Raw genomic sequence first — 27,118 nt, 5'->3', positions numbered from 1 at the left:
ATTAATTTGTTTGGAATATGCTGAAACTCAGGTGCAGGTTTTAACACATTCCCATGACATTGAAATGCTTCCTAACATCACTATAATATGATATGATATGATGTGGCATTTATAATGCGCCTATACACAAGTGTTTCAAGGTGTGACGAGGCAAGGGAGGGGGAACAGAGGGAGAACAACGATCTTACTAGGCCAGGTGATGCGCAAGTGCATGGGAGGGGGGAAAGGGAAATGTGGGGGGTAGTATTGGGAATGTCAATTTGAAGAGTTAACCCATTTATTTTTAGTTGACAGAATATATGCAACAATCCAAAGATCAAGAATATGTTACTGCCAAACCCTGGTGCTATTAGCACCGGATCACGGGTTTGGTCGAGCGGTAATTCCCCAGTCCCCATTGGGCCCATTGGGGAATTTCCCATTCCCCATTGAACCCAATGGGGAATTTTCAGTGCAATTACCGTTGGCGGTATTACAGCGCGGTAATTGCACTGACAATCAGCAAATTCCCAGGGCTTTTACCCCCAGTTTATAGCTGGGGGGTAAATGCAGCCAAACCCGTGATTCGCCAGACCCTTAAATGTGGCAGTAATAGCATTACTGCCACATTTAAGGGTAATCGCCAAACTCATGATGAGGCAGTATGTCTAATGTTTACATTAGCAGGCTGTGAAAACGTCAAGTGTTTAATTACAAATTAAAAGAAACAGCCTCTGATATTTAGAAAAGTTGTATACAAAATACAGTGTCACAATCTAAAAAGTAAAATGAATGAGCAAGAAGAAAAATACTAAAAGAATTAGAATACACAGTTTCTAGAACTGATGGACTAGCGATATTTGTGCCTGAAAGCAGGAGTCATATTGGCCAGAAATGCTAATCCATGATGAGAATAGTAAATAGTGCCATGGAATAAACAGTTGTTTCCAAAATCAGTTCTTTGTTCACTGTCTTTTGGCGGGCTTCTGCCCAGAAGCCCTCCCCCAGCGCCTGGGTGTCTAGGTGGGCTGAATGTGAGGGAGGGGTGTAGTCACCCCCTGCACAGGGTATCCTAGGAAACCCAAGTCACACTTTGCCATGATTGGCTGAGGTGGTTGTCCCGGCTGGACAACCCCCCTGCTGGGTATTTTGACAGCCAGGCTGTGTGAATGGGGGTTTTGCACATAAAAGGCAGGTCTCTTGGGCTAGAAGTCAGAGTCGCCACTGGAACTACAAGGAACCGAAGAGAAGCGGAGAGAACGACGACTGCTGCAACTACCCCATCCCGGTGAAGCCCAGCTGCAGTCCTGAGCTATCTACTCTTCAACGACTAGAGAAGATCCAGTCCGGAGTCTTCTTCCCTTGAGCCTGATGGGAATAACCAGCTCATCTTCTTCACCCAGAGGTCGCTTTCGTGGTCGAAATCGCTGCACACTGCTGTAGTGGTCCGGATAGCCACCTGAAGAACCTCTCCTGTTTTTAAGGAGCGCACCTTTTATTCGTTGGCACTGCTGCCGGCTTCATCCCTGTGTGGTGCAGACCCCCTTCAGACGTCCTCCTTCAACTTGAAGCTCCAGGAAACGTGGGTCTGCGGGACACCAACAGGAACAACTGCCAGGGCACCAACTGCACCATGGGAATAAGGTACTGTGTTCTACTTGAGAAAACAGGGTGAACCCCTTTTCTTCATCTCCAAGGCTTGCCCTTGTCTTCCCTCCTTCTTATAACTTTTGCTTCCGAACATTGACAATATCGAAGTACTCTTGGCTACGTTGAATCGTGAACTGTCTGACTGTGTGAACTTCGGCAACAGGTCCCCGGTGTCACTTGACCCTGGCTTCAGCCCTTTGACTCTTGAACTCCTGTCTCTGAGTGTTTCTCGATTCTGTCTGCCTAACCAAATTATTGCCTTTGATTTTTGCCTCGAACTCCCTCTGGGTATCTCAGGTGCTAAGTGTGTTTTTGCCCCGGTAGCATTTCAAGTCACGGATACGCGTTTAGTTTTTAGACGGAACTGTCAAAAAGTGATCGCAATAGTATTCGCTGTAACATGTTTTGTTCGTAACACTGGTCCATTCAAACACAGGGTACTTACATTGAGACTTACTGTACAAAGTGAATTGGTTAGTTGTAGTATATTTTTCGTGTGGTTTTTAATTTAATAGAAGTGTCGTGTTTACAACAAATGGTTTAAAAATAAATGTACTTATATTTTTTATACCTGAAACCTTGAGTCAGTGTTTGCTTGAGTCACAGTAATTGTGGTCCCTTTGTGTAATCTCTGCTACTGCTCATATACTCTTGAGATAAGCCTGGCTGCTCCGCCACTGCTACCACTCTGAAATAGTAGTACAGGCTTGTACCAAAGGTAAAACTTGTATTGCCACCTGTAGTCTTAATTGTGTGTAGTGGTCCCTAAATGCACTGCACAGGATTCTGCCCAACACTGGTATACAGTGGTGAGGATTTGGAAGTAGAGTGATTACACTTAGAGTGCTGCTGTTGCTTGCGTTCAACTAACCACAAGGCTAACACCACTAATTCTATTTAACTGAGAAATCATGTCAAATATGGAAAGCTACACTGAAGAGAGTCTTTCACTCTACACTGCTGAGGTTCTGAGAACCATATGTAGGGATAAGAATCTCTCTGGTAAAGGAAAGAAATCTGAACTGGTTGCAAAGTTAATGGGACAAAGTCTGGAGAGTGGGTCAGAAGGGCCTACCACTCAAGCAAATGTGGATTTTGATGTTTCTGATTCTGAGAGTGTTACTTTAGAAGAAGTAGATGAGTCCTTGTTAGGAAACCCTACAACTCCTTTGCCTGCTCAGAATGCACAACCTTTGTCCACAGGGACCCCCACAGGTCCTACACTTACTTCTGAGTTTATTGCACTGGAAAAAATGAGACTTGAATTGGAAGTGAAACGTATTGATGCCCAAACTGCCATGAAACATCAAGAGTTAAGGCTCAGAGAAATGGAGCTGAACCATGAACTAGAAATGAAGAAACTGTCTCTACAAAAATCCTTCTCTCCCAGAGTCTTCTAGGTCTTCCAGCCCTAAGAGACCCCGTATGCCAAAGGAAATGATTGGTATGTATGAGACTAAACTTGATGTTTTGGATTGTTTAGCAATGTTTAAATACAATCATGTGATTCAAGGAATCTCAGGGAATCAGTTGATTCCTTGGCTTTTTTCTAGGCTCCCCCCTGTTGCAAGTGATGCTGTAATGGAGTTGGGGGAGGAGGATAAACAGGAGTATGAGTGTGTGAAACTAGCATTAATAGCTAGATTTGGGAAGACCCCTTCCCAGTATCTTAAGAGGTTTAGAACCCTCAAAAAGCATGATGGTACCCCTTGGGCTACCTGGGTGTGTGAATGTTTGAAAAAACTTAGATGGTTGGGTTAAGGGTTGCAAAGTGAACCCTTATGAAGGTCTGTGGAATCTTGTAATGTTGGAGTCTATTTTTGATGTCTGCTCTCCTGAGCGTAGACAGAACCTGGCTGATTCAAAGGAGATAGATCCTAAGAAACTAGCTAAGGCTGCTGACTTGTGGGTTGCCAACAGGGCTACTCACAAGGATTCTGGGGTAACCCAGAAAAAGGAAGAGGGAAAGCAGTCAAAGAAAGACACCCAAGAGAATTCCAATACCTCCCATTCAGAAGAGGTCCCCAAACATAATCAGGGTAAGCCACAAGGGCAACCAAATAGGGCTAGTATACCTCCTGGTGCCAAACCAGATGTAGGTCAGGACAAACCCCCATTCCAGAGAGCATTTGGTAAATGCTTTAGTTGTGGGTCAACTGACCATATGAGAGGAGATCCCAGATGCAAGGGTAACCCTGCAGGGATCAGCACTACCTCCTTAGCCTTCTCCCCAGAGGGAGAAGTACAGATGGCTAGTGCCCTCTTTCACCTGTTTGCTGAAGAACCTTTTGCTTTTCAAGCAACTGTATCCTTAACGTCCAAGGGTCTGGGTAAGAAACCACATAGTGATGTGTATGACTCCATTCCTGAAAACTCCAGGGAGTATTATGTGGACAGTGTTCTTGTCAATGGCCAGGACACCCCTGCCATGAGGGACACTGGGGCCAGCAGAACAGTTGTGGACAAAATATTTTTCAGGCCTGAGGATGTTGCTAAGGCACCTAAAGGCCACACTAAACTTTCTGGGGGCCCTGTCCAAATGGTTCCAATTCTACCAGCTCTCATTCAGTATAATAAAATGACATTAAGGATCCGTGTCAGTATTTAGAGTGAGTTGCCTGGGAGAGTCATGTGGGGAATGATCTAAAAACTCTAGGAGTAGTATCCAATACCCCCAGGCCTCCCAGTAGGGAGAAGCAGAACCAAACCAAACTGGCTAGAGAGGCCTCCTTAAGGGACCACTCTGAGCCTGTGGGAATCTCTACAGAGAACCCCACTACAAGTCCTGATGTTAGTAAGTTGACCTCTAACCCAGGCAAAGTTCCGGCTAGGATGTTAGGGGAATGGGAGCCCAAACCAAGCTCCATCATTGTTCCCCCAGTTTTAAAGTCTTTGACTGCCCCTGCTTCTGCGGAAGAGGTGGATAGACCAACTGGACCCCTCTCTAAGCCTAGGAGAACTGGTAATTCTCAGTGCTGGTGGAAAACCAGAAAAGCGAAGTCTAAGGCCAAAAACCTTCAGACTGTTGGACCTTCTACCGAAGACTCCAACCCAAATCCTAATGTTAGGCAAAACCCTCTGAAAGTAGATAAGGTTAGATCTAAGAGGAAGGGGAAGCATGTACCTTGCTTATCCCCAGCCCCTCCAACCAAGATGCCTGAGACCCAACCTGCTCCCAAAAGAGAGGTGGTAAGGAACCTTGGAGTCCCCTCTAGATCTAAGGGAATCCTTTATAAGGACTCCTTGAAAAAGCCTATAACAGGTTCAGGAGTGTACCAACTTCTGAGGGACTGGTCAACCAGATCCCCTATAGATTCAAAAAGAAAGATGTCTCTCAAAGGGTGTGTAGGTCATATAGCTTACAAAGGAAAACCTTTGGTTGTAACATCGAGCACAGAGCAGGAAGTCACCACCAAAATGCTGATGGTCTCTCTAGGATTTTTGTAACCGACTAGAGGTATGAGGTCCATCCAGGAGTGGATTAAATTCTCCTGTCCCTTAGTCTGGGGGGGCGAGTGTTAGGGAGAATTCTCATTGATGACTAATTTCCCTCACCTAGTGAGTCCCCCAGCAGCGTTGCTGGACTTCTGGAGTTTATTTTTTTTCCACTTGGTAAGAGTGTGAGCTTTTCCCCCACTCTTATGTGTTTTGCCAGGTATATTTCTCTGTTTTTGGGATTGTGGACTCTGGAGTACACCACTTCAGTAGCCCCCTTCTTTTGTGTGTCACACAGCACCTTCAGTGCCGTGGCACAGGGTTGTCTTTGAGACTTCCCCCCCGACTCCATTTCTGAGGCTGACTACAGTCCCCCAGAAAACGGTAAAGTTACCATTAACTTTACCTAGTCAATCTACCACAGATACAGTACACCCCATCTTCCATGAAGTACTGGAAAGGGTTACTTCGTGTCCATTTTTATCTGTACCTCCTAGAGCATTGTTTCACTCTTTTTAACATTTAGACTTGGCTAGTGGCAGTGGTATCTACCCTACCTTTTCTACCGCGATTATATTAGATAAATGTGGTATTGTTTTAGGCTATTATATTAGCCTCGAACATAAACCCGCTTGACCAAATTGTCTTTCTTTTGGCTCCGGTTGGGTTTATTCACCATTTCTTTTTGTTAAAGTCCTTCTTGTGTTTTACTTTGCACGGCAAACTAGGTTCACCTTCTTTGTTCACCGTCTTTTGGCGGGCTTCTGCCCAGAAGCCCTCCATCAGGTGCCTGGGTGTCTAGGTGGGCTGAATATGAGGGATGGGTGTAGTCACCCCCTGCACAGGGTATCCTAGGAAACCCAAGTCACACTTTGCCATGATTGGCTGAGGTGGTTGTCCCGGCTGGACAACCCCCTGCTGGGTGATTGATAGGCAGGCTGCGTGAATGGGGGTTTTGCGCATAAAAGGTTGGTCTCTTGGGCTAGAAGTCAGAGTCGCCACTGGAACTACAAGGAACCGAAGAGAAGTGGAGAGAACTATGACTGCTGCAACTACCCCGTCCCGGTGAAGCTCTGCTGCAGTCCTGAGCTATCTACCCTTCGACGACTAGAGAAGATCCAGTCCGGAGTCTTCTTCCCTTGTGCCTGGTGGGGATAACCAGCTCATCTTCTTCAGCCAGAGGTCGCCTTCGTGGTCGAAATCGCTGCACACTGTTGTAGTGGTCCGGATAGCCACCTGAAGTACCTCTCCTGTTTTTAAGGAGCGCACCTTTTATTAGTTGGCGATGCTGCCGGCTTCATCCCTGTGTGGTGCAGACCCCCTTCAGACATCCTCCTTCACCTCGAAGCTCCAGAAAACCGTGGGTCTGCAGGAAACCAACAGGAACAACTGCCAGGGCACCAGCTGCACCATTGGAATAAGGTACTGTGTTCTGCTTGAGGAAACAGGGTGAACCCCTTTACTTCATCTCCAAGGCTTGCCCTTGTCTTCCCTCCTTCTTATAACTTTTGCTTCCTAACATTGACAATATCGAAGTACTCTGGCTACGTTGAATCGTGAACTGTCTGACTGTGTGATCTTCGGCAACAGGTCCCCGCTGTCACTTGACCCTGGTTCCGGACCTTTGACTCTTGAACTCCTGTCTCTGAGTGTTTCTGGATTCTGTCTGCCTAACCAAAATATTGCCTGTGATTTTTGCCTCAAACTCCCACTGGGTATCTCAGGTGCTAAGTGTGTTTTTGCCCCGGTAGCATTTCATGTCACGAATACGTGTTTAGTTATTAGACCGAATGTCAAAAAGGGATCGCAATCGTATTCACGGTAACATGTTTTGTTCGTAACGCCGGTCCATTCAAACACAGGGTACTTACCTTGAGACTTACTGTACAAAGTGAATTGGTTAGTTGTAGTATATTTTTCGTGTGGTTTTTAATTTAATAGAAGTGTCCTGTTTACCACAAATGGTTTAAAAATAAATGTACTTATATTTTTCTACCTGAAACCTTGAGTCAGTGTTTGCTTGAGTCACAGTAATTGTGGTCCCTTTGTGTAATCTCGGCTACTACTCATATACTCTTGAGATAAGCCTGGCTGCTCCACCACTGCTACCACTCTGACATAGTAGTACAGGCTTGTACCAAAGGTAAAACTTGTATTGCCACCTGTAGTCTTAATTGTTTGTAGTGGTCCCTAAGGGCACTGCACAGGATTCTGCCTAACGGAGTCCCAAAGGATTCCAAGTGAATGAGGATTTACCATTCCGCTGCTGCCACTTATGATATCCAGGTAGCACCGTAATATCGGGCGGCGGAAATAATGTTACAGGGTTGGCTGTGGCCCGGTACCTACCAGTGGGTTTTACCGCTGACCCTGCAATGAGGCCCTATACCTCATTACAAGTTGGCCAGTGCAGAAATTAACCTGCTTAACATGTACCGGCACTTTTCCATACTGGCCAACTACATGTTTGCCAATGAGATGTTGGAGCTGGAGGGCATTCTGGCAACTTGCTGGCAGAAATCGCCAGTAATACTGTCAAAATTCCCCATGGAGTCCAATGGGTCTCCATGGAATGGGGAATTACACTGTCTACCAGCACTCATAATCCGCTGGACATAACACATGACAGAGTGCCAGTAACAGTAATACAGTTTGCCAGCATTCTGGCAGTATTGCCACCAGAATACTGGCAAACTTGTAATGAGACCCATACATGTTTAAGACATAAAAGAACAATTAATGAAGTGAGAAATAAACAGAAAGTACACAAATCAAATCAATGCACCCTCAAATGTACTTCCCTGTACAATAGCATTGGAAAATAGTACCCCAGTTTTCTCAAATAATACAAGAACAAACTGCTATGGTAAATTCAAATTCCTTTGATACATGAAGTTAACATGCTTTGAAATAAAATTACTTTTAATCCTGGCAAAGCACATTCATATACTTCATATACAATTGTGAGCTTAATATTGCTTGTGGGAAGTTGCAATGTTTGAAAAACAGTATGAAAAGGTTTATATGGATTTTTTTTTCCTGGTTTGTAAAGATGTGCTGTGAAACTGACCATCAATGGCACAGAGCAGCCATTGAACAGCTACTAATGTTATGTAACCATGTGCTGTAGCAAGAGTATGCTTGCCGTAATGCTCATTGGCCTGGGATATTTAACTTTGCTGTGCTCTTTAGTGTCCAGAATATTTACTAGAATTATTTCTATGTCACATGGCAAATATAGTACAAAAACACTGATTCATATTTGACCTAGTTCAACATTTTTAGATAATATGGATTGTAGAAAAACTGCTGCATCTCCTATTATGGAAGCATCAAGATTGTTGTATAATTCATTTGATTGATCTTTTGCAAAGGGAAAACATTTGGATAATATTTTCCATGATGTCTGAACCCCCTATAATTGAAAAGGTTTATAGGAGTGGAAGACAGCTTCTGCCAGCCTCCCACCCAGACATATCCTCATCCCGTTGCTGACACTCTCTGGGTAACATCTCGCAGAGAAGCCATATACTCTGCCACGTCCAATGGAAGGGAAATGGCATGTCCCTTAACTAAGAATTCAATAACAAGGAGACAGAAAAAAGGAAATCCTTCATTCTTTAAAGAGCATGTCCCTGCACTTAGGGTTCAACTGTAGTGAGGGATATAGATATCCTATAACGCCACTGATGCCATGAACCTTATTGGAGAAGTAAATCAGAAAAGGAATTGAAACGGCAGTGGCTAGATATCTCCGTTTCCAGTGCCTTTCGGTCTTCTCTCCCCTGAACATTTCAGCCTTTGCTCTTTCACCCCCACCACCTATGTACCTTGCGGCGGCACACTTGGCTGTGTGCCGCTTGTTGTGTGGTGTGCTTTGTTGTGTGTGGTGTGCTATTGTAAAGGGGGAGATGTGTTGTGTGTGGCTAGCCTGGGAGATCAGGAATGTTGTGATGTCATGTGGAGTGTTGATGCTTGAGTGCTGGAATGCATGGGTGAGTGTTCTAGCCTGGTCAGTTGGTCGGCCAGAGGCCTGGGTGATGGGCTGCCAGTGAAGAAATGCTTGAAAAGTTACCTATGAGGCTGGTAATAAACCTAGCGAATCAAAACCGGGGGCGCTTCCACCCGACACATATGCCTCTTTAAACCATGCATAACCACCAACGCAGTCACACCCCGACTGACTGGGGAGTTGGTTAGCCTTCTGCCTGGTAAATGAAATGAAGCGGGTCCCAGCCTTCTTATTACCAGCTTCCCAAGCATTAAGTTACATTTAGGACATAAAGTAAAACACTGGCAGCCCATCACCCAGGCCTCTGGGCGACCAACTGACCAGGCTAGAACACTCACCCATACATTCCAGCACACAAGCATCAACACTCCACATGACATCACAACATTCCTGATCTCCCAGGCAAGCCACACACAACACCGCTGACTCGCTGTGACCCTGCAGTTCCGTGATTGGGAACCGGCGCCGCAGGGTCACTTCCTTTTTTTACTTTCTTTTTAAAAAACTTTTTTTGGGACCAGCTGCGTGGGACACTCCCACAAAACCCCCCTCACAATATAGTGAACAAGGATGCAGGGGACCCCCTGCAGCCCTCGCATCCCTTGCCACCGGATGGGGGATTTGGTCAAACTTTTCTGCCGTTCAGAATTTTTGAACGGCCGAAATTCGGCCAAATCTCCCATTCAGTCTTTTTTATCAGAATTTTTGGACGTTTCCATGACAGAGGGCTGATTCAGATTCACACTGTAACAAATCAGGATATGCCTTCAGCAACCCAACTTTCTTTTTTCTCCCACAATGTTATACTTGAAAGTTAAGCAGATCCAAAGCTGCCTTGAACATCTTTGAAATGCCCTTAATGAAATGTATGTGAACCTCATTTGCACATTGGCCCATTCCCTCACACTGTGTGTGTGAGAATCTGACTGATGGTATGTATGTCCTCATGCTATTGAGATGTATATGCACTGGTGGGTATACCCCTTATCTATTTCTTTATCTCACCATGTAATTGAAGACATGAAACTGGAAACCTGGAAACACCTTACTTAGAAGTGCAACAAATAAACCAGCCTGATTCCACCATGCATTCTGTGTTATGCTTCTTCCTGACTAGGGGTGGCCGAAATGCAGTGAAATTGGCACTTTCTGGGCAGAATTCACCCTCTTTGCCAATGTCACCCACAGAGTGAAATTAGCCATTCTTGTCCAGCCCTATTCCTGACTCCTGATGTTCAAATACCACACAGTGTCGCTGGGTGAGGGGAAAGCCAATTGACATCCACCACCCCTCTGCAACAATGAATACATCAACTTCCAAGGCAACGGACCCCCAAGAGCCAAGCTATTTCCCAGTACCCAAGGTGTCTCTGCATCTGTTTGGGAAGTGGAAATACTGTCTACCAAACAATTTACTTCAGCCCATCGCCAGTCCACAGTCAGTAACCTTCTCCTGCAGCAGCAGAGATTGGCCATCTTGCGCCTACTTCCAGTGGGTTTTCAAACTATCCCCTAGTACCAAGGTGCACTGCGTGTGCACTCTTTATGCATCTAAGAGCATTTAGGCTGCTTGTTTCTCAGGACACCTCTTGCCCTCTTCTACACTACTTGGAGGGAAAGTAAATCCTTTGGAATTCCCTGAAACTGATCCTGAGAGATAGAGAGAGAGAGGAAGAGAGAGAGAAACAGCGAGAGAAACAGAGAGAGAGAGAGAGAGACTGCTGTCTACCCCAGTGCATACTGCAATGTTAAAGAGCACACTTCAGTTGAGTGCTGCTCTCCTCTGATCCTGTTAGCAATGCGAAGTCCCTCACAACCAGATTTTCTCACCAGTGGCCAGTATCTATGAGGTCCAGGGGAAACAGGTACTGTGGTCTGACCACAGGTCCATTTCCTTTGATATCTTGGGTGCAGTGCGGCCAGCGAAGGCATCCGCCGGCTACGTTCTGGAGATGGAACTGGCACATAGTGGACCATCAGCAGCTATCATCCATGATTGTGGACAGGTGTAGGGCTGCAGTGGCTATTGATTATTTCTCTCTGACATGCATTTTATTGGATGTGTGAATCAGGTAGCCTCGCTTAAACTAGTCCAGGCTCGGAAACGCCCCTCTGAGCCATGGTGTATTGAGCAACTTAAAGCCGTATGCCGGCTATATAGGCAGGCATAGCACAAATGGTGCTGTGGATAGCCATCATTAGAGAGGGCCTCTTTTCGGCAGCTTTCTAAAATGTATCAGCATGATGTTCCTACAGCTAAACATACCTACTTTACTGGTAAGGTTGAGCAAGCACTGAATCAATCGAAAGAACTTTTCGCTGTGGTAAACTCATTCTCTTCGGCTACCCGTTTTTCCTCTTTGGTGCCGGCCTCCAAAACACTTTGTGATTCTCTCTTGGACTTTTTCTACACAAAAGTAGATGATATTCGGGAAAAGATCTCCATCAGCAAGCAGGACACAGCTACCTATAGCTCCTGCCAAATGGTTGATACTGACAGCACGCTTTGGAGCAGGTTCCCTAACCTTCTCGGTCAATGAAGTCCTGCAGGCAGTGGGGCGCCTTAAGTCTGCTGCCCCTTCAGATCCCATGCCATTGGCCACTCTGAAAGCAGTCATGCCGGGTATGATCCCCTGGGTTGTGGAGGCAGTGAACTCTTCCTGTCAGGTAGGCCTGATCCCCACCGAACTGAAGCAGGCGACTGTTATCCCGCTCCTGAAGAAACCATCCCTGGATGCCTCAGTGCTGGCTAACTTTCACCCTATTACACTCCTCCATTTCTCTATGAAGCTGCTAGAGTGTCTGATAGCGCCTCTTCGTTCTTCTTTTCTTTGAAACTTCGAGGTTCTTTGACTCCTTTCAGTTTGGGGTTCTGCTGGGGAGTGGCACTGAGAGTGTCCTGGTGTCTGTGGTCGATGACCTTACCATGTTGGTGGGCCAGGGCGGAGTGGGTGCCGTGATTCTGTTAGATCTGTCTGTGGCTTTCGACACGGTCAACCACTCCATCCTGCTGTCTCGCCTGCAAGAAGCAGGCCTCTCAGGGCCTATCCTGGCCTGGTTTGTTTCATTCCTAACTGACAGGAGTCAGTCACTCTCCGTACCCCCTTTTCTCTCATCTCCTTGTGCACTGTCCTGTTGTCCCTCGTGCTTTTTAAAATCTACATACTTACGCTGATGACACTCAGATCTTGGTCCGACTTGATCGGGACCAAGCGACGGCAGCCCTTGAATTGTGTGAGTGTCTTTTGGCAGTGGTAAGCTGGATGAGTGTGAATTGGCTCAAGCTGAAAGGGGACAAGACTGAAGTTCTGGCAGTTGCCTCCCCTTCTTCTGCCGCTCTGTGGACATCTTCTTTCTGTCCCCCCACATTGAATGATCTTCCCATCCCGGTGACGGTGTTCAGGAATTTAGGGATCCTTTTGTCATCTACTCTATCGATGATACCATGAGTAAGCGTGGTGTGTAAAACTGGACACTTCCTCCTCAGAGTGCTGCGGAAAGTACTTCCCTTTCTGCCTGAATATCTATGACCCATGGTGGTAGCATCGTTAATTACCAGTCGCATTGACTACTGCAACGCGCTCTACCTAGCACAGTCTTTGGGTGTCATTAACTGCCTACAACTACTGCAAAACCTAGCTGCCAGGGTGGCAACCAATTCCCCCTATGGAGCCCATATAAGTCCAGTGCTTCGGTTCTTCCACTGGCTCCCAGTTGCCCACAGGATTACATTTAAATCCTTGTGCCTGCTCTACCACGCCTTCTATCGGCAGCGGGCTGAATATCTCCAGGATAAGCTTTGCTCCTACATTCCGGGATGGGCACTTCGTTCAGGCTTTGCCGATTTGGTGGCAATTCCAAACGTTCGGCTTGCCCATGTGGGTAGACGAGCATTCTCGTATGCAGCTAGTAAACTGTGGAATGGCTTGCCTTTTGACCTCAGAGGCACCGAGAATCACCTTCTGTTCATTCGTGCGCTGAAGACCTTTCTGTTTTATAGCATAGGGGCAGGCGGTTTCCTTGTTTTACCGGCGCCAAGATGCCTTCGGGTGAAAGTGCGCGCCACAAATGCATATATCATAACATAACATAACATAACATAACAGGGAGGCTCAGGACTGTGTACTAAACCATAGAGGGAAAACAGGGGTTACAAATACACCCAAACCCCTGCTTTAGGGCCTAGCTCTTGCCCAGAAATAAGCTTTGAGTCTACTAATTAATGCAACTGGATTTCTCAGAGAATACCAATGGAAAGCTCATATGAAGGGGAATGAGCTGTAGGTGGATATGGGTAAGCTGATGCATGTTTACCTTAGTAAGTACAACCCATTAAGATTCATCCAAGCAATTCAAATATGCTGCTTATGCAGCTGCGCAATGTCGCTATTATGCACCTTTGTTTAGCAGGGGACATATCTGCCCCACTACCCTTAAACGTGTGTGTCTCCTTCTATCTCTTTCTTTCATACTCTCTATTTATCCTCCACTGAACTATGATAGTGTGACCTGATCCTTGTGACTCAAAGGTATTTCTCCTGGTGCCTCATTGGTGATTGTTTGTTTTCAAGGTGCCTACTGTTTGAGTCTCCATTATTTTATTTGCTATTGTTGTCAGTCTTCTGAGTATTGTTGGAGTTAATTGGCCCATCTTAACTAAAGTTTGTCACTGAATTTCAAGGGTTCACTGCCCCGTCCCTGTGTAAATACCTTCTGATCATCTCCTATTATCTTCATTTCCCCTCTTGTTCGTGTGACACACTTTATTTCCAATCGTAGCGTATGACATTCCCTTTGGAATCCTGTGGTCACAGTAAAATGATCTCACTCAAATCAGGCTCTCCAACCCATGTCAATATGTCTATCTAACTACCTGGCCTACTTTCACCCTACCTACCTACCTACCTCTACCCTGATGTAAACCCTGACCTTTCACTCCTCCGAACATCATTTTGAGCCTTTTCTTTTCAGACATCCAATGGGATCACCATGGGAATCTCCCGCATCGAGCAACACAAAGATAACAGCATCACATTTCGAAAAAGCTGCAGTGCTTAGGACTTTTTGCCTAATTGTTGCAACTGGATAGAAGCCATGGCCAAAAGCCATGGATGCTGAGACCTGGTTATTTGCTTGTGAGAGGGGATGTGGGCTACGGTCTTTTATCCAAATTGTTTGCAGAGTGGACAATGGCAACGGTAAAAGACCATGTCAAGTGTGCCATGGATAAGACATAGCATAACAAAAAGGTTGACATTCAATTACAATTTATTAGTTAAGAGAGATTCAAGATAACCAATTTATTTCAACAAAACCCATGAAATTCTGTGCTTGTGTTATGCTCACCTGGATTCCACAGGGGCGCCGAATGAAACTGGACTGCAACGGTCTCCACCAGCGTGACTCGTAGTGAGGTGACGAGCGACTGCACCTGCCCTCTGAGTTTTGTCTGTCTGGCACGAAGGAGGATTTTCTTAGAATAGAACAATGGTAAATTAGCTAACCAATAGGAGAAGATCTAACTACTGCTTCTGCTTCTGTACCCTCCTTATGTTCTCCTTACTGCGTCTCACCTGATTGTTAAGAAGGATGAGCTCTCCATCCTGCGTCTGCATGCAGGGGTGCGTTGAAACTTGGCTACTCAGTTAGCTTCACTGATCCCGTGGCTGAGTTCCTAACAATAAGGACTCTGAGGTAAGTCTTATGTCTTGCTTTTAAATTCTAATTGTCTTTAGTTCACTTTTGCACTATTGTCTTCATAGTGTGTTTTTCCCTTTTTGCCGAATTGCCGCAGGCAGGTGTCTCTTTCTCCGAGAGAACGATGTAAATGCCAAGGTAACTTTCAGTATTACGAAGAAAGAATAATGTCTTAAAATGCGGTATTGTTCATTCGCTCTTTTCTTGTCTGCAGGTACGGCACTTTCAGAAACAAAGCTTGTGTGAGGGTGATTAGCAAGACCGCATACGAATATAACTTTGGGTAAGTATCTTGCGACGCCGGATTGAATGTTTTATAGGGAGAAGTAACTCACCGATTGTAATTTTTTGTCTTTCACAGATGCGGCTGTTTTCGGGCGGTGATTAATCTAGAGTGCCTCGCTGGATCGCCTGGATGAACGGAGCATTGCTGAGTAATTCGCAGCGGTATGCTTATTGTTCTTGAAATGTTTCCTTGAATAGTGTGGTCGCTGGTGTTCCTTCCCTTGCAGGTATAAACTTCCGAATGCTTGCGGGGTTGAATCCAGGTAAGGTTCTTGCTATAACCTGTTCTCTATTCTTCCTTTGCAGATGCAGATCGAGTAGACAGATCGGGCGTGGCTGAAGACTGGACCGGAGCTGCAGCACGGTGAGCGTTACGCTGCAGGAGTGCAGAATAACGCGAAGCCTGTTCTGTTCTCCAGGCGTGGTTTAAATAGCTTCCCAAAACTAGTTCCCAGGTAAAGTAGTCCCAGTACCACACCCAATGAAATAGTCGCTTGAATAAAGTAGTCCCTTCAAGCAGCCTCATGGTGGGCTGTAACTGGCTTTACCACTTGGTAATTTGACTTGCCTGAAAAAGGCCATATGAGCCTGGTGCAAATGGTGCCAGGACTGAGTCCAGGAAGCCCTTAGGCAATCTTTTGAGACCTTATAGGTCCCCATGGGTGCCAGGATTATGGGTTGACTGGTCTGCTTCAGATGTCTGGGGGCAGGCATCATGACAGGTTGTTGTAGGTGATGAAAATCTTAACTCTGAAGTCCCCCCCCCCCCGCAAACCCCCTCTTTTTCTCAGCTCATAAGCAAATACATGACTTCATGGCTGGGATCAACAATAAGATTAAAGCTAACATCTGGTGTGACATGAATGGGTTAGGTTGTTGTCACTTCCCACAGCCACTGAATGTCATGGGTTTTGTTGTGATGAATTGGTTTATCATAACTCTATCCTAACTATATAGAAGATAGCCAATGGAATATAATGTAGCTTGATGCATGGCACATGACAACAAATCCAATTTCTTGGTTTGAGACTTCAAATGTGTTGCCTCTTACATTGTGTACCTGGGGAAATGTGTCCAAAGAAATGTTTCGAGACTAATGTGCCAGAACATGGACCTCAAATATAGGACCTATTCAGAATCAGAAAGATGGAGACATATTCGCATCCGCCATTGATGGGCAGAGCAAGAGGGCCTTATCACCATTAGGATGACCTGTCCTAATCAACCTGGCTTGCATGGCCCAGGCCATGTGGGTGGCCATGGGGAATTGCAGGGAAAATCTGTGAAAGGGCAACTCTCTGAAAAGTAACCTCTCCCGGATTCATATATTATGTTTTCCATCTTACATGAACCTAGTTAAAATATGCAGGATTGACTGAAGTGCTTTGGTTATTCAGGAGGATTCCTGGGCACATATTTCATCAGATATCCCCATGACCAGTGATAATTTAAGTGACTGTCTGACACAGCAGAAGATCTGCCTTAGACAATACTGGTGGCCCGCCACGATGCACAGGCGTAACCGGTGGACTCCCCTAACTGTGTGAAGTGTGGGAAATCCCCATCACATACCTACGCATGCTCCTGAAGGGACCCAAGGCAGCTTGAGCGTGGGAAGAGATCTTCATCAGAATCCTTCTGGTGCTTTGAATGCCCCTATGTCCAACACAAGGCTCGTCTTATTTAACTTGCTGCCAACTACCTCACCAACTCTGAGCAAGTCATATGATTAAAAAAAAGCCATGAAGGTAGGAAAGGTCATACCGCCAAACTGGAAAACTGATAGAAAAATTGAAGTGGAGTTTTGAATCGAAAGGATGAACTACCCTGACGACTATGGAAATAGTCTCTTTTTATGATATATACCTTCTAATGCCAGGTGATTCAATTTAAGTATGTTGATCAGGCCCAGGAATGAGTGGCCAGGCATACTTGTTTCACAAATAATGATTTACTTTTTCTCTTCACCTTTGTCCTTTGTCCTGCCAGTCATTGTTTCACTGGAGACTAAGGTGGAATGCTGCTTGGTGTTTCCAGCGGAGAATCGGTGGTCACTAGACTGCAACAAAGATATGTCCTAATATGGACCATAGTTTGCTGCTCATTAGTCCTTGGTAATAGCTTAGTATTTGTATGAAGTGTACTACATCTCCCAGCAAGCCGACTGTCACCTTAAGGAAACGTCATGCGGTTCGCAGCAGGTCAGTGGCTCTTCTGCGTACACGCTCGACTACTGTTGGTCCTTTGGTCCAGGTACTTTCTCTGTCCCACGTATATCTATTGTGGTTGTGGTACCGAGTAAACTGATACCATGCCTCCTCTACCATGGGGGACATAGACACGCTCAACCACCTACTGGCGGCACAAAAAGCCAACCGAATGGCAATTCTTGAGAAATATATTGCCATGAGCCTGGACCTCATCCCCCAACCTCGATGGTCCTTACCCATGTTTGCACTCCCACATATATCGAAGGGGTCCAGTACCCCCCCACCGAGGCCCAAGCCACCCCTTATACTGCCCCTTTACAAAACACATATGCTTTTCCACCAGCTAGTCAGGCAGATTCACGCATTCTCACAAAGGACCTGCTTCATATTCCCCTCACTATCCAATGTGATACACCAGATACTAACGAGGCCTTGTACAACCCTCCACCTTTTCCTTTCATTACTTCTAAACCTTCTTTCAACCATAGTGTGCTTCCAGTTCCATTGACAGCCACTGTCAATAAATCACTGCCCATAGATAACAATTACATTAAGCAAGGTGTGTCCTCCTTGCCTAACCCACTGAAATGCGCTTTACTCAATACTAGATCACTGAATAAGCACGCTATAGACATTCATGACTACATTGTTAGCTTCAACCAATATCTCTTGTTCCTTACGGAAAGGTGGATTAATGATCCTAGCGGACCCCAGATAGCCATAGTCGCCCGGTAAGGGTATTATGTCTTCTGTCAAAACCACATTCAAGTCAAAGGTGGCCGGTAAAATAGCTCAGCGGGTTGAGCGCTCGCTGCTGCGATCTGACTGTGATCTGTAGGTCACAAGTTCGAATCCCGGCAAGGCCAACTCAGCCTTTCATCCTTCCGAGGTCGATAAATGAGTACCAATTTCGGTTGGGTGATATTGGATGTAAATACGTGCTCTGAAAAGCGCTTTGGATTAAGGCGCTATATAAATAACTCATCATTATCAAGTCAAAGGTGGAGTGTCACAGTTATTGCAAAAAAACTCCTAAAGGTTGTGAAATACTCCACCTTAAAATGACCCATTCTGCCTGCTGTCTGAACTTTCTTCTAACTTGCCGCCCTCCCTCTGATATGCCAGACTTTAACAGCGAAGTTAACAATATTCCGAGCGACATGATTGGCCCAAACCGCTCGACACTACTGGTTGGTGATCTAAATCGTTGGCAGAATAACATTTTAGATAAAGAGGCCTCTGATCTCGAATCAGCCTTTATCAACCAAGAAATCACTGTGCATAACTCAGAGCCCACTACTGACAAGGGACATATGCTGGATTGAGAGGCCTCTAGAAACCTTACAGTAAAAGTGATGAGTACAACCCCCTGCGTGTGGTCAGACCACTTTGCTATCACCTTCAAAATATGTGTCCCGTCACCACCCTAAAAAGCCATTAACGCCCGTAAAAAGAACTATGAGTCGTAATTTTAAAAAAAGTAAGTGGTGAGGACCTGCTTGATTGTCTATCCCATGTCATGTTAGTAACGTCAGAACTTGACCTCCCCCCGCGCCCTCCATCCTTGTCGATCATTTCTCCACCGAGATGAGCAACATGTTAAACAGGGTGGCACCTATTTGCTTCAAACAAGTGAGAGATTATGTGCTACATAGAAACTGGTTCACCCAAGAACTAATCTCCCTCAGAAGGGTTAAAAGAAGGGCCAAAACTAAATGGCTCAAACATCCATCACATACTAATAGAGCTAACTAGAAAGTGACCGAAAAAACCTGCAGGGAAAAAATGCTTGAGGCTAAAGGCACCTTCTTTAATGGCCAAATCGAGAAAGCCGCCAACAGCACAAAAAGGCTCTTTAAAATGCTGGAAAAAACGACTGTACTAACACCTCGCAACACCTACTCTGACCAAGAGCGTGTCATGGCCCAACTAGCGTTTGAAGTCAAAATCAGAACAGCCAGGGAAACGTTTCAGAGTAATCTGGAAAACCTGCCCCCCCCCGTGCCCATAACACAGATAGAAACAACAATTGAGCCTCCGAATGAGTTTAATTTCTTACCCATCTCGGTGTCTGATATGGTCAAAATTATATCCTCTATACGTCCATCGACCAGCCCCGAAAACCTCATCCTGCGGCATATAATCTTGGAACATAAAGAAATATTCATCCCGTGCCTGACAAGATTTGAAAACACTGCCTTTCATCATCTTGTGGTCCTGGATTCCATAAAAAAGACTACAATTTATCCTCTGATAAAAAAAGCAGGGCTAGAACCACATGACACGAATAATCTGCGTCCTATTACAAACTGCAACTTTCTGCCTAAAATCTTGGACAAAGACGCCACTGTGCAACTCCAGAATTTTCTTGAGGAGGCATACATTTTACATCCTAGGGAATCCGGTTTTAGGCCCAGGGGTGGTACTGTGACTGCCCTAATTGCCCTACAGACCCGGCTGCTCAGTATCCTTGATAAAGGCAATACCGGACTGCTGATACTGCTTGATCTACATGATCGTCTGATCCAGGGATTAAGGGTCTCCAGTTCACTTAGCCCCCGTGCTATTACATGGGTACACTCATTTCTGTCTAATCGTACTTCTACTGTCCGCTGGGGCGATGCATATTCCCCACCTACACCTATTATATAAGTGGTCCCTCAGGGTGCCTGTTTATCACAACTGCTCTTTAACATATATCTTAAACCTCAATGGGATTTGTTGCAAAGCTTCGGTGCTTTCTTTACCAACTATACTGACGATACTCAGCTGGTCCTGGAGCTTTGCGGGAACTATGAGCAGGACTCAGCTAGACTGAATGATCTCTCTTTCTTGATAGAATCTTGGATGAACCAAAATTGGATGTGTCTGAACAGCAACAAAACAGAACTGATAATCTGTTGCTCCTCTCACTCTTGAGATAAACTTGACTCGAGATATCACTCTTTTAAGATCCATGAGTGTGACATCTCCATAGTCAAGAAAGTTAAGACCCTTGGTTTCCACCTGGATTCCTCCGTCAAAGCGGAATCACACATCAATCGGACTGTAGCAAATTGTTCATATTACCTGCAGCTCCTGAAAAACATCTGTCCATTTCTGTCTGAACGCAACAGTGCATCTATTGCATGCGCAGTGATACTGCCAAGAATCGATTACTGCAATGCTCTCTTAGGGGGAGACTCCAAAAAGAGCATACAAAAACTCCAAGTGGTTTAAAATGATGCGGTCCGCATTGTCAAAAAGTAAAAAAGGAGGGCCCACATAACAGAATGGCGTCAATCATTGCATTGGCTTCCCGTCTTGGCAAGTGTACAGTTTAAGACTGCTACTCTGGTGCATAAATGCCTGAACGGTTCCTGTCCTACCTATCTAAAAAACCTGATACATCCATAGCAGCCCCCAGAACCTTGCGGTCCTTCTCCCTGCACCTGATTTGTACGGTGAACTACTCACATACTTATGGTCTTGGGCTATCATTCCCTGATACCGCAGCCAGTCTCCGGCACACCGTCCCTGAGATCTTAGACCCGGTAACCTTCCGTGCAAAGCTGAACACATTACTGTCCTCTTAATTCTCCAGCTCCCTCCTACTCTGCGCTCTCTCTGCATGGTCCCATCTATCTCCATCCATATGCCTTTATGATTTAGGCGCCCCGATGCCAGTGGGTTTTCGGTGCTACATAAATAAAATTAAAAAGAAACTGAATTGGCTGCGTGCATGAAGTTGACAGACACAGGTTTGCCAATGTGTCACAGAAAGATATGCTGGGAGCACTGTGTGGAGAGAGCAGGAGTCTGCCATACAGGAGAGTGCCTTTCCAGGTATCCCAACTTGTTTCATGGGCCTAGGGGCCCTACTCCTCTCTGGGGCCAGTGATGGCAATTGGCCTGTTTCGAGAAATGGTCAGTGAGTTCTTCCTCCTTGAGGGGGATGTCGTTGAGTCCTTCCAGTGCTGCAGTGCTGGATTCTATGGATCCTGGATGTGGGAAATGTTTAAGGTGCTTACATGTGTAAGACACGAGGGGCCCAGGCAGGACATTTCTTGTACCCAGTAGAATGTGCAGGACTTCTGCATCTAGAACACTGCACTTTGGTTAAGGTTTCTGAGTAGGAGGCCCCTATTTGCTTGGAGGGCCATGCTGTCAATCTGGAAAAATGAATACCCTTCATTTGAATGATAGACGTAACTTGATGGCCGTGGGCCAACCGTCTTATGCACCGAATTATAAAAATATAGACTGTTATGCTTGACCAACAAGCGGCCATTTTAAACGTAGCAGAATCGCCATTTTGCTTGTTAACCATTGCTCATTGCTTTCTGCTAAAAACTGCTTTGCAGCTTGCAATTCTTGCGGATTCTGCTTACTCTGCTCAACTGTTAACATTGTTGTCTGAATATGAAAGGACAAGGTCGCGGGACTGAAGAGTTTGCTGAACTCCTCATGAGTAGCCCAGAAAGGAATGCCCACGCTCCCTCTCTGTAGCCTTGGGAGGAAGATGCAGGGCATTTAGTCACTTCACAGCTGCCAGCCAGTCTCGTACGATGGTAGAATATGTTAGAATAATGCAGTTAAAGGCTTGAATTATGCTTCTCTTACGGCCCCCCTTCGCAAAACCCCTTAGAACGTGTCGGCTCCCAGGACGCGAATAGTACCTCATAGATAGTAAAGCTTGGAATGTGGCTCTTCCCCCATGTACAGATTGCTTCCAAGAACAGAACCACTGTGTTCTAAAAGATGCCTCCCCACTTTCTAAATTGCACAATGTTACTAGAATAGACATCGAAAGCATTATGATCGTCATATTCGTCGAATATGTCCATCGTCATCCCGAGTTCAAAGGAACTTAGTACAGAGGGGTGTTGAACATGACTTTGCTGATTGTATGATATGCATTTTGTATATATTTAACTGATGTACGTAATTCGCTCTCCTGCGGCCGGAAACTCACGTCGCGGGGCGTGAGATCAGAATTGGCCAATTGATACTATCTTTTGCTTGCAATAAACCCTAGCATTGGGATTTTGAAACCTCGTGTCTGGCGCATCTTTTCGTGTATGGTCATTACCTTGTTTCCATAGCACGAGGGACCCATAGGGGCCCCTTTCAATGCTATTTTGCTGTTTTCCGGGCTCGTAGTTCCTCCTGCTGAGCTCATTCATGACACAGATAGGGGGCTCCATCAGCACAGTTGGTTTTCTCTGGCTGATAACATTGATTCATGCAATGGATTGATAGTCTACTTTGGCGAGCATGAAGCCCTCAATGAAGCTGGCTCTCCCTGCCAACCGTAGATGATCCCTTGCATTGTTTTTGTTGGTATTTATCATTAATTGATCTTTGATTAATTTATCCTGGAAAGCTCTGAATTTACAGGTTGCGATGAGTGTGCAGAGGTCAGTCACATATTGTTCAATGGTTTCTTCCCTTGTGCAGAAAATGTGCTTCTCCATTGCAGTATTGCTTTTGGGAAGTATTTGTCAATGTGTGCTGTGGTTTCCTCGAACACTCTGAGAGGTGCAGTGTCAGGAGGCACTGGAATGGGAGGTAAATGCTGGCAGACCTCTTGTGCCTCTGAACTAAGACGATTATGGGGACTGTTTTATGCTTGCTGGAGGAGAAGTGCTCGCCTTTGGAAGCTTCCAGGTAGAACAAGGATTCCTGTTTCCAGCGTTGCCAGGGTATGGGTGGCAACCAGGGTTGTTGGTGGAATTTGACTAGAGGCTCTACATATTGCAACGTGAGAACATAGTGTTAATGGGTTCGCCACCACTGACATGTCTCTCTGGATGCTACATCCTTGCGAGCCTCAACAGATACTTCAGATGGCCAACAGCCACTATCGATATTCTTGCAATTGCCTGATTTCCCCTGGAGCCCTCTCTCACACACATACCAAGCAGGATGAACGCGTGTGTTAATATCCCAATGTGTTGACATACTCTGTTGTTACTGAACAACACACGCAAAAAATCACACTGGGCGCCTCACTCAATCAAATCATGTTTATATTTTGTTTGAAATTAAGATACGGAATGATAATTGACCAATCCGGTTACTACAAATCATCTGACATTTCTCCAGACATGCACATAATATGTGAATGAATCCATGGTTCTACAAATAAATACAAAGGGCACAAGTAATGAGCCAACACGTGTTTGGAGCTTTGCTCTTCCTGAGGGCTGTTACTGAATATATACATTTTCCAAACCACAATTGAATGTGGCTTCTCCCTTCAAAGGAATGAGGGGGTGGAAAACTCTGCTTCTTTCCAAGTGCTGATGACTTGTTAAGACTTGGTCCACTGACATGTCCACCACCCGGCTGTTTGACAAGTGTGCTGCAACTTGTCTGCCAATCACGAGCGCAAGACCAAATTTCATGAAATCACTTGCATACCTAGTTTCTGAGTTGACAATTGGGTTACAGTTAGGCTGCCGGGTCATGTACATAAAGGCCTCTTCAAATGTAGCCCTCCTTAAGGAGGTACTCTAGTTCTTCTCTGGGCTGTCAGAGCGATGGATGCCAAAGTGTGGAAAGTGGATAGGGTCACACAATGTGCAGAGCCCACCAGAATGGTAGCCAGTCCAACCCTTCAAACCCGCACTTGCCTGTGTGGTCTAACTCAGCCCTCCATGCTACCACCACAAGTGGATTCTACCAAGAGCCAAATGTTCCTCAGCCTGATTGTGTCTAGTGGGTCTTTGTACCATAATGATGGCACAACACTGCACATGAGGGCTCCAAGGTAGTCTGTCTCAGGGCGTCTTTATCAGAATCTTGCTCTTACTTAGTTGCCCACTGCATCAAAACGGTGTCCAAGATTCTAGTTTCATTTAGACAATTAGTTTTCTCCCCCTTCCTCAGTTCAGCCACTTTTTACCTTCTCCCCAGTTGTGTATCATGTGCGTTGCTTCCTTAAAAAGGGGGAGTGGCGAACTATATTTTCTTGAGTTTCCATATTTTCCTGGCGTTTTCACTACCTGTCCCACCAGCACCTTTTCACGATCATATCCTTCATATTATGTTCCTTCCTTATCAGTTTCCCCTTCATATTCAAGCATTCTGGCCCCCTGCCTCTTTAACCTGTATCTGTCTGATATGGAGGAGAAGATCTCATCTGCAGCTTTTGTCTCTCCGAGAATATCTCCATTTAAGTTTTTTTGGATGGCTTCTGCAGATGATATTATTATGTTTGACTGTACCAAATTGGCTTTGCAGAAATTAATCACTACATTTGACATCTACGCTAAGAAAAACATTTTAGCTGGCAACTCAGAAAAAAACGAAGATTACGGCTTATAGTAGTTTTAATAGACCTGTAAATTATTCTTGGTTTTTAGATAGTCGAATGTTGCAAGCGTCAGACATTTTTATCTTATCATGGTTTCAGATTTTTAATAAACCCTCAAAGGTAGGTTAATTGGAATACTTGAACAATAAGGCAGGGCATCTCGGTTCTCAGATGCCCCTGATAAATAGGAAATATGGGACATTTTCAGTTAAATCACTGGTGCTCTTTTATGTGGGTAAAGAGGTCTTATAAATATTTTGTGGTTTGGGGTGATGCAGCAATGGGTGTTCGAGAAATTGGATTACCTGGATGCCATAGTTTGGAGGAATGCAATGAATATGCCGAACTGTTTGCTGGTACAATATATGAGATATGAATTGGGCTTAATTTGCCTTCAAGCTAGGCTTGATTGGAAATATCTATCTTCTAGACCCAATGGAAAATGCTTTACATGAGGATATGGGTTTGCTTTTATAAAAAGGGGACTGATCAAACTCTGATGCAATTCATGAATCTCTGGATTGGGATTGCTGAGAAATTGGGCTATTCACCGGAAGATATTCCATTAAAATTCATGTTGATTAAAAAAGCCCTGTTTGTTATGGATTGGAGTGAAACAATAGAGAGGTTACACACTTATTCTTCCATGGAACATCCTAGATATGAACACAAAAAGGTTGGCACCCTTTGAAATCCTTACATTTATTTCTGAATAAGAAAGGGTGAGATCTGTTTTCAAGGTTCTGTTTAAATATTCTTTTAACAAGGGAAGTGCTAGTTAGCAGGAGAATGTTACCAAAGGGAGTTATACATTGTAGATTGTGGAAAGAAGCCAAAAGTGTGTTAACACTAAAGCACCTTGTTGTAATGTGTCCAATGCTGCACTTTAAATGAATGTTACATTTTAAACCCCTTATTTATAATCCTGATTTGATAGATTGTGAGTTTTATGGTCTTATTTATTGTGTAGTCACTCCAACCACTGGATCCTTTCACTTTTGAACTTTTTAAATGCTGTAAATTTAAGTGCAGATGGTTTTTGGAATTGTACATGTAATGTTTCCCAGAGATTATATGTATCTTTTATCGAGGATCATTTTTTTCTTATTTTCATGATTTGTACTCATGTTTCCTTTTGTTCAATATTAAATGATGGAAATGTCTTTTTTTATACATATGTAATATTGTAAAGATATGATATGTACCATAAACATTGAATACATATCCCAGTGACATAATTGCTTCTAATCTATAAAGTTATATATATATATATATATATATATATATATATATATATATATATATATATATATATATGAATATCTAATAACTATCCCATTAACTAATCCTCATATAAAGGCTTTAAAACAATGTTCTTTCCTTTTTCAGATACAATCAAGTGTTTGAAATGTCCTGAGAGCCAATGGCCTAATGGCAGACGTGATCAATGCATCTTGAAAGTGATTGAGTTTCTAAGTTATGAAGAACCCCTGGGTCTCACACTCATCATCTCTGCCAGCCTTCTCACCCTCCTCACTTCTTCTGTCTTGGGAATATTTATAAAGTATAGACAGACGCCCATCGTCAAAGCTAACAACCGAGGCCTCAGTTACCTGCTCCTTCTCGCCCTCCTATGCTGCTGCCTTTGCTCCTTCCTCTTCATCGGCCGTCCCAGTGAAATTTCATGCATACTCCGACAAACTGTCTTTGGGGTCATTTTTACCATCGGTGTCTCCTCTGTTCTGGCTAAAACTATTATTGTTGTTTTAGCTTTCCAGACAACAAATCCTGGCAGCTCCGCCAGAATGTGGCTGGGACCAAAGACACCAATCTCCATAGTATTATTATGTTCATCAGTACAGATTGCGATCTGTGTGGCCTGGTTGGCAAAGTCTCCTCCGTTTCCCGAACTGAACGCAAAGTTGTATAATGAGAAAATTATCTTTGAATGTAATGAAGGGGATACGCTATTTTTCTATTGTATGTTGGGTTACATGGGATTACTCTCTGCAGTCAGCTTCGTAGTGGCCTTTCTCTCTAGGAATTTGCCTGGCAGCTTCAACGAGGCTAAGCTGATCTCCTTCAGTATGCTGGTGTTTGTCAGTGTTTGGATCTCCTTTATCCCAGCGTACCTGAGCACACGGGGTAGGTACATGGTGGCCGTGGAGGTGTTTGCCATTCTGTGCTCCAGCGCTGGACTGCTCGGCTGCATATTCTTTCCCAAGTGTTTCATCATTTTACTAAGACCCGACAGCAATACCAGGGAACATCTAGTAGGAAAAGCACAGATTAATGATAAAAAGAAACAACGTTAATACACATGCCTTTTGGCAATCCCGCATTTTCTCTTGTGTCTGGTCTACTCAGGAGTATGAAAAGGAGCTCAGACTAATTGCAGTCTGTACTCTCACAAACTGCATTAGTAGGCCAAAGTGATGAGTCCTATATTATTAGATGAATAAAGATAATAATCACTCAGGCGCCCCTCTGTTCCTGGTCACTTGGCTAGGCCAGATAGACTGTAAAATTAGCATGCACGCTTTTTTATAG

The 27,118-nt window shown here is 44.8% G+C and overlaps 1 protein-coding gene across 1 annotated transcript in view; it reads left to right on the top strand.

The window, feature by feature from the left end:
- Positions 1 to 26,918, top strand: part of LOC138528106 (extracellular calcium-sensing receptor-like) — a 197,502-nt gene extending 170,584 nt beyond the window's left edge. The window contains exon 6 of the mRNA XM_069639557.1: positions 25,958 to 26,918. Coding sequence (XP_069495658.1) covers positions 25,958 to 26,883 — 926 coding nt within the window. The 3' untranslated portion in view covers positions 26,884 to 26,918. The remainder of the gene's footprint in view (positions 1 to 25,957) is intronic.
- Positions 26,919 to 27,118: the final 200 nt, after the last annotated feature.

Source organism: Ambystoma mexicanum, chromosome 7q (genome assembly GCF_040938575.1).
Source record: "Ambystoma mexicanum isolate Mex_15411 chromosome 7q, UKY_AmexF1_1, whole genome shotgun sequence".
NCBI lineage: Eukaryota > Metazoa > Chordata > Amphibia > Caudata > Ambystomatidae > Ambystoma > Ambystoma mexicanum.
Note: the sequence above shows the minus strand (reverse complement) of the source record. Positions and strands in the feature narration are given on the sequence as shown.